This window comes from Barbatula barbatula (genome assembly GCF_947034865.1).
Source record: "Barbatula barbatula genome assembly, chromosome: 21".
Lineage (NCBI taxonomy): Eukaryota > Metazoa > Chordata > Actinopteri > Cypriniformes > Nemacheilidae > Barbatula > Barbatula barbatula.
In genome coordinates this window covers 2,182,952-2,191,700 of record NC_136784.1, presented here as the reverse complement: position 1 = coordinate 2,191,700, position 8,749 = coordinate 2,182,952, and the positions used below count along the sequence as shown (strand labels likewise).

Genomic DNA, 8,749 nt, shown 5'->3' with positions numbered 1-8,749 from the left:
ATGAATGCAGTAGCAAATATACCGTATTGTGTGTTGTGTAGGAGTACTGAAGTGAATGACGAGTCAAAGCGCTTGATTGACATCAGCTACGCACTTGAATTTACATTCAATTCACATTCATCTAACGATAAACCCTCCAGATACGATGAACTACTTTGCAAACGCGAAGTGTAAGGCGCGTGTAGACCTTTGCTTACTATGCAATGTTCTCTCTTTACATATTTTACGTCTTTGTGTTCAGATTCACCATCTGAAATGTTGTTTTCTTGCGTCCACAGACTGAAAGTGTTGAAAAATTCCGGATATCTCTGAAATCATCTCTTTTTTGGCCAGATGGGAGGTGTGTTCTGATTGGCCGGATCTCAAGGCCTGACGTTACCTCCGAGGTGTTGCTGAATGGGCTATTTGAAGTAGTCTAGCCCTGTAACCAGAAGAAACTTCTCGAGGAAAAGTTCAGAATCAAGCACTGCGATGTGAGCTGCGCGTCCGATGAGCGTATTAGCCGTGTTGGGTAACGCGTGGAACACGTTCTGTCTGATCAGACGACAGTTTGGAGCGTTCAGTAAGGGCTGGAGTAAGTTATGGATCATCTCTCTATATACTGGACCTGTAAGACAAAGAAATGTGAGCTATATGAACATACACCTATACAGATGAGTGCATTACTCCTGCAAAATCTGATTTTTTTATATTAAAAAAACATAAAAATGTTAGTGGTGTTATGATGATAATATAAATATACACTTGTTCAAAAGTTTCTTATTATGGTGTGCAGCTTTCTTTATAATCGCTGTTTGTGATATTTGTACAGGTTTCCTGGTTTGTTCTTCAAATCAATTCTTTACGTTTTGCAAGTTCTTTCGTTTTCTAATATCTGCATTTATGTCCTTTTAAGACTTCACCTGGTGCAACGTCTTTCCTATTTGTTTCAGACTGTTTTAACACCGTCAGCATCCCATGTATTTGATCTTTTGTAATTGACATTCAAATAGTTTTCTGATCATTTTTCGTTAGCTATGTTTTTTATTAGCAAAGTTTAAACACACATGCATTAACAAATGCTGCACCATCAAATCATTTTCAATGATGACATATATTGGATCCATTTAACATTCAACAGGCAAACATTTATTAACAAAGTTATTTTATGCATACTGTTAGGTATTTCTTTATTTTACCAAGAAAAATGTGTTGGATTATGCAATGAGTTAATAAACTATTGTTTATTACCTTTTTATGCTAAAGACAATATGCAAATAGTCTTAATTTGATCAAAAATCGTCCACTAAATTTAGAGCCGGCCGATAATGTAATAAAAGTGCATCTCCAGTTTGTACAAACCCAGGGACAAGTATTTGTCATTTTACATATGCTAGTCTTTCAGAAATTCTATGCATGAACAATCTCAGAAGTGTTGAAACTTATAACCACAACTTTCTTTGTCAGTGTGTTAATATAAACTTGCCTCTGACTCCTTGAGACTGTGTAAAGACAGCTAGTCAGATTGTAGCTTGCAGTTTTTAGAAATCTTGCCGTTTTTCTGTGAAGCGGCATCAGTGGGTGGTCGGCTCTTATGATCTGGATACATATACTAACGGCGGCTCTATTTCTAGACACACGTCATTGTAACATGATGTGATAATTTCCAGGGTGTGTGTGTGTAGATGTGACAGCTTAGTGTGTGCATCTTTAGCTGCGTCTGTCACACTGACACCATCACAGAGATGGAACTCTCATATCTGTCTCTCAAACAGACAGAAAACTGTCAAAGAGGCGCACAAACTCTCAGGTCTTTCAATCTCTTGTTTTTTTATTTATTTTTTAGTCCAATTTATTCATGGAAGCATGGAGCATTTCTGTTGATAGAATAGGATATGCCTTCAGAAAAAACCTAGAAGCTATTCTAGAAGCCAACATATAGCGAACGTTTTGTGAGGGTTTTGCTATGTGTTTTAGCTTTTTTGCAATGAGATCGTTGTTGTTCTGGTTGGTTGCTAGGGTATTGCTATCTTGTTACTAGTGTTACAGACAGATGTGAAGATATGTGGACATGAGGACTTTGCGCTGACAGACCTGTGGTTCTGTCTTTTAGGGCAGTCCGACACATTTCAATCCGGGCCGAGTGGAAGGGCACATATCGGTCCTGCGGGGAGGCCACCAACACTACGTTCTGAAAGAACTGGAGACCTGAGGATTTAAAAAGAGAAGGAACATGGGTATTTGTGGATTTACTGTAAAAAACAACTAATAGTATTTACTTAATTGTTTTGTGTATATTGCGCAAGTTCTGCACAGTTTTTACAAAGTATATTTTACTTACATTTTATGTCAATTTTTTGCACAAATCTTCAAAAAGTTACATTAAAAGCTTTATTTATAGAGCGCTTTTTACAATTTTCATTGTTACAAAGTAGCTTCACAAGAAAACATATTGACTATAAGCAAAACATAAAAGGTTTATAAATATAAAGTCAAAACACTGGTCAGATATCAGACAGACTATAAATTCCTATATGCAGTGTTATTTAAATAAAACTATACAATTTCTAGTAAAAAAAAACTGTGCGCAAAACTTGCACAAAAAATTAAGTAAATCTTACTAGTTGTATTTTTTTACAGTGCACATGTATGTGAAGCTTGTGTGCGTGTAAACCTGGTTTCTTGCTGAGCGTGTAGAGGAACGTCTGCCGCGGGTCGATGTGATCTCTAAACGTGAGCTGCAGGAGAGAGCCGGACTTCTTCAATTTCTGCATCAGCCACAAACCTTAAGGATAATAAAATCACATGCACAAATTCACACAGCGTTATGGAAAGTCAGACCATGTTTAAAATAAAAGTCAATATATATGACATCTTTTTTGATGACATATCAAAACATCTGAACTTTAATGTTGGAGAAATAATGATTTATTCAATAGAATCATTTTTAATAATGGCTCAAAATGGTTTGATATCTTTTACCAAGAAAATGTGTTTTAACAAACTTCAGATGTCCATATTTTGGATGTAGAAGCTTGCACGTGTGTGCATATATGTACCTGTGCTGACCAGCGTGCTGTTGTTGTAGAGAGTTCCCAGATGAGGTCCGGACAGTGAGAGGAAGGTGTGGAGTTTACACAGGTAACAGCGAAATCTGGGTCTGGTCAGCACAGAGCGTATGATGATGTTCCCCAGAGAGTGTCCGATGAAACTACAGCAAATACAAAACATCGGGCATTGTTTTCTGTGCTTTCCAGAATTATGGATTTATAGGAAATGAAGTTCCACAGATTTTTATTGAGTTTTGGGTTTCTTTATACGGCTTAAATGCTCTTCTCATTCAGAGAATGTTTATTCTCAATGTGGAACTTTAAAGATGAGACGTTTCAGGAATAGACTTCATTCGCGTTTGAAAACAATGTGAATAACTTTTATTAAATATTTCAAAGTGCACCGGCTGGTATCAACATTTGAGAAAGAACGTGAAAGAGAATAAAATACGTCTTTAAAGTTGAGATATAAAGGGTTTCATTGAACTAAGAAAACGTTTATTTCATTTCACAAGGTATTGTGGGAATGTCTTTTATGATATAATTAATTCTACTGAATTTTTACTTTACACTACTGCCACCTTGTGGTATAAAAATACAATGGCATTCCTAAATGGATATGGGCAAACCATATGATGTACATGTGATAAAATTACATTTGATAGCAATAGAAATAGTCCTGATTGTAAAATACATTTTATTCCTGTAATTGCATATTTTTTCTTTGCTTTGCTTTTTATTTCTTAATTCTACATTTATGTCTAGGTTTATTTGAAAAAAGTCCCAGTTTTCCCAAGAAGTCTTAAGAAGCCTAAATGTGAAGATTGTATGAGGTCTGAAAACTACAGTAACATTTAGAATTCATACCTCTCTTGTGCAAAAAACAAGACAAAAAAAACAATCCGTTCACTGTCTACTGTGCAAACAGGGCAATACTATGTCTATGTAATTTATAAATATGTCTATTACGTTTGTTCCTCCTTGCTCAAAATGTGTCACTGGAAATGAACCGTTGTTGAAATGTCAACAAGCTGCTCTTTAAAAATGAAAAACCTATGTGAAAGTGGGTTATTTTACATAAAATAAACCCTAAGAATATTATAAAATGTCTCAAACTCTCTCTAATTCAACAAAGTTATACCATATATATAAAGGTAAACATGTTGCATGGTTTTAATAAAATATACTGCATATAATATTATTCAAACTAAAAGATAACAGTATATTTCTCTGTTTGCAGGAAAACATAAAATGAGAACAGTCATTTCTATTTATGGATATCCCAATGTTAAAACTACCGAAAAATAAGACATAACAGGATAAAAGTTGCTCAATCTCAATGTACAGCCACAAGGGGGCATGTGAGCTATATACTGCAAACCAGGGCTGCGTTTCCCAATAAACTTGTCTCTCTAGAAGACTCCAGTTACACCTTTACTATGCGTGTTTCCTGAACTACCTGAGGATGGTTCATTCTTTCTTGCATTTATTAGGACTCCATAAAAGCGAAGAACAGCAACAGTAGCATTCTTTTCATTGTCTCCCAAATGCATTTGCTGTACAGTTGGTGACATAACTGCATGTTTTTACATTTTAACGATTTGGCAGTTGAAATTAAATATTAAAATGAAACACAAAGACGATATTATATTCAAATCAAGTGTTTTAACTCTCATATTCACACTGTATGTCTCAAACACTGAGCAAATGAAAGAATGCGATTGTAAACCTGATTCGGTGGATCGTGAGGTTATACAGCTGAATGTGTTGAATGATCTCATCCATCAGTCTGTCAGTCATGATGTCAAAATCTGCAAACGTGTCCGTCTGGAGACAGAAGATGGAGGCAAATTACAACATTGTAAACATTTATAACATTGGAAAACAACATTGTTATATCTTACTAGTTCTGCAGTGAGCATTGGGCATCATATAATGTGCAAAATCTTTAACAATATGCCAGCATCTACTTTTGTGTCATACTAAGAACAATCAATTTCGTCCGGCGGATTTGATTGGTTGAATGGAGTTGAGCTAGCGCACTGATACCTGGTTTCGTTCAGACATGAGGAAGTCCAGTCTGGATCCCGGCAGACCGAGTTCTATAAATGTCTTGACCAGTCGCAGGTCTGCGCTGTTCCCTGGCAACAACATAAAAGAAAATCGTGATAAAATAACATTCCAGACCTAAATAGATGCAAATTTACAGGATTCAATTGTATTTCTATATATTACTTACATACACTATATTTAATTTAAATAATATGTATATTGTCAAAAACCTTGCAATAACTTAAAAAACTACTATATTTGTGAAATTTTAATGTTTACCATCGAGTCCATGGACGCACACCACAAGATGTATCCCGTCCTCAAACTCTGTGTCGTCTTCTTCGGGGGGGAAGTATGGATGCTCGGAGGCGAGGAGAGGTTGATCACTATAGAGACAGCCTCTAAACATCAGCTCCTTCAGAAGAGCTTCTTTTGCTTTGTAGAAGCTACAAAAGAGCAATTCACATTTAAAACAACACACACAAAAACAAATGATACAGTTACACGATATCCTCATAAAATATTTATATTTATCTATTTGATTTATACTATATGTATACTAATATACAAACATTGTGGTCAAGCCTTCTGTGCCAGGAAGCAATTTATTATGTCACTTTTAATAACCTTGATATCTTGAAATGTCTTTTTTTTTGGACATACAGTATATATACAAAGAATATTAAGATTAATCATATATGATATATATTTATTTTCTTGTACATAGTGAATCATTTTAACTATAATATAAGAAACATATTGAGTATTTACAAAATAAAGCGAGACAGATTTCTTGTTTATTAAAGCATTGCTTTTCTGTATTTCCTTAATAACTACTTATTGTTTATTTTTGGACAAAGGTTACAGATTGTAGCTTTAAGAAAATGTATAAATATGAAAACATTCATCATCTATTTTAAAAAGTCAGATAACCTTACTTGACCATCCTCTCATTTATTTCATGTTCAGCCCCTAAGCAGGAGGAAGATGGGACGAGTCCGAAGGAGCCCAGGGGTTGATGGGTAATGGGTGAGGTGGCCTGCCGAGTGGACAGTCCGCTGACCGACGGCGAATCGCGGAGCATGGATGAGAAGGGCAGACACGTGGGAGCGCACGAAACCGACAGGTTCACGACCTCTGCCACTTTCTTATTCACAAATGCCATGCCCAAATTTTGCACCTTATCGGCTCTGCTTTCTCGTTCCGGTGTCAGCTGCTCTCTCTCATTGGCTGAAAGTTTAATGAGGTCACTGGGCCTTTCTTTCTCGTTGGTTGTACGGTTGCAAGTGATTGTTGAATCTGAAAGGTTCTTTGTAGTTACGTTCTCAATCTCATTCAAATGAATCTGATAAATACTGATTTCAGGATTGTCTCCTTCACATACATCTTTATTTAACTCTAGCACCACCTTGTGTTCATTTTCACAAGTGCAAGGCTCTGGGGTTCCAGAATACTCTTTAACTAACACTATTTCATCCGATGTGTTTTTTTCATCACCGTCCGTCCCAAGTTGTATATCCCTGTCCAGTTCCTGATTTAATATTTCGTTTCTTTTTTCCATCTCCTCACCCGCCACTTTTCTCTGCTCCTGAGTGGGCATTTCCCTCTCCTCCGTGTCGTCCGGGCTGCTGATCTGCGGTGCCGAAGCGGATTTGGTCAAAGTGCTGAGCTGTCTTTCCTCGTCCTCTTCGTACGGCAAGGAGCTTATGGAAGTCAAAGACGCCTGCGTGGCACTCGGTAGACTTCCGTGACTTTCCGTCTGTAGGCCCTCCAGAGAGCTCTGGTGGGCCGTCCGGCACCGTGCCAGGTTGTGAAGGACATCACGTCCCCCTGTCACCCCTCCTCGACCCTCCAGTGTCCAGGCCACGGAGCTCGGCTCGCTTTCGATGCCCGAGTCAGAGATCACAGAGGAGGAGCGGTTAATTAGCTTAGACCCACCCATGAACACACCCCTGGGCGGGGTCTCGGATAGGCGGCGTAGCTGTTGTAGGGTGTTATGAGAGGGGGGAGTGGCTAAAGGAGAGCAGGTGTTCAACAGGGTCGCTGGTGATGTATCTGTACTCCCATAATCCTTTGCAGGTGAATCTGTGTCTCTGCGATTTAATACTAATTGTTGGTTAAGGTTCCCAGTATCTCCAAGGTTCCCAGTATTGCTTGGTGTTTCTATGTGATTATGGGTGGGCGGGAGCTTGATGCTGTCAAGGCTTGTGAGGTCAGAAAGTTTTGCAGCATCCGGATCTGCATGATCTGATTTACCAAAAGTCTTTTCCTGCGGATCATCAAAGTTTGCTTCTGTTTGGCAACAAGTTTTCTCTTCATTAACGTCTAGAAAATTGACCAAATCTATTGCATCAGTGCCCTCGGTTTCATATTGGCATGTGGCTTCATCGATAGCCTCGATTCTTGAACCAGACCCAGTCCTGACCTCAGACTTTCCGACAATAACATCCAAACAGCCGATCACGGCCTCTGTTTCAGCTCTGCTCTCTTTACAGTCCTCGATGCAATCGTTCTGCAGACTGATTTGCGTCATGTACGCGGTGGGGTCTGTATGTTCTTCATTGGGGGGCTCCTCTGGGGGTGATGCTGGCGAATAGCTGTCCTGTGTCCCCTCATCCACAGAAATGGTTTGGAAGTCTGTCCTGGTGTGTCCTGTCTCTGGTGAGGTCTGAGAGTTGATGACGGTTTGATTTTGTCTATGAGCAGTAAAGTCTAGAAAAGCAAGAGAGAAATTGTGAAAACTATAATACTTAAACTATGTAGCAATGTTGTTTTTAAATAAAAGTAGATTAATTTGCAGATTTCTTAATTGGTTAATAATAGGTATGGGTTGTATTTTATAAATATATTTTTCTTATTTATTTATGTGTTTGTTTTTATTTATTAATTTGTGTTCATTTATTCTGTTATATATTTATTTGTTAATTTTTATTCTGTTCACTCACTCACTCGCTCACTCACTCACTCACTCACTCACTCACTCACTCACTCACTCACTCACTCACTCACTCACTCACTCACTCACTCACTCATTTTCTCACTCACTCACTCACTCACTCACTCACTCATTTACTCACTCATTTACTCACTCACTCATTTACTCACTCTCTTACTCATTTACTCACTCACTCACTCACTCTCTATCTCACTCACTCACTCACTCACTCACTCACTCACTCTCTATCTCACTCACTCACTCACTCACTCACTCACTCACTCACTCACTCACACTCTCTCTCTCTCTCTCTCTCTCTCTCTCACTCACTCACTCACTCACTCACTCACTCACTCACTCACTCACTCACTCACTCACTCTCTCTCTATCTCACTCACTCACTCACTCACTCACTCTCTCTCTCTCTCTCTCTCTCACTCACTCACTCTCTCTCTCTCTCTCTCTCTCTCTCTCTCTCACTCACTCACTCACTCTCTCTCTCACTCTCTCACTCGCTCGTTCATTTGTGTTTGAATTGTCTGTCACCTAAACAGGGCGTGTCCACGTATCTATCCTCAAAAATGATTGGCAGGCTGCTCCAGTCTCCATCAATGTCCAGACATTCCACAGGCAGCGGAGGCATTCGGAGGAGGTAGTCTGAGTTCCGCATGTCTGCAGCCACCTGCGCATGTCTGCTGATCCTACAGACACATTCAGGTCAGCACTTAAACAC

The 8,749-nt window shown here is 38.7% G+C and overlaps 1 protein-coding gene across 1 annotated transcript in view; it reads right to left on the bottom strand.

The window, feature by feature from the left end:
* Positions 1–401: 401 nt before the first annotated feature.
* fam135b (family with sequence similarity 135 member B) overlaps positions 402–8,749 on the bottom strand; it is a gene marked incomplete at both ends in the record, with an annotated part of 30,659 nt that continues 22,311 nt past the window's right edge. The window contains 9 exons of the mRNA XM_079485028.1: positions 402–607; positions 2,074–2,187; positions 2,654–2,764; positions 3,039–3,190; positions 4,759–4,856; positions 5,079–5,170; positions 5,361–5,527; positions 6,020–7,793; positions 8,563–8,717. Coding sequence (XP_079341154.1) covers positions 402–607; positions 2,074–2,187; positions 2,654–2,764; positions 3,039–3,190; positions 4,759–4,856; positions 5,079–5,170; positions 5,361–5,527; positions 6,020–7,793; positions 8,563–8,717 — 2,869 coding nt within the window. The remainder of the gene's footprint in view (positions 608–2,073; positions 2,188–2,653; positions 2,765–3,038; positions 3,191–4,758; positions 4,857–5,078; positions 5,171–5,360; positions 5,528–6,019; positions 7,794–8,562; positions 8,718–8,749) is intronic.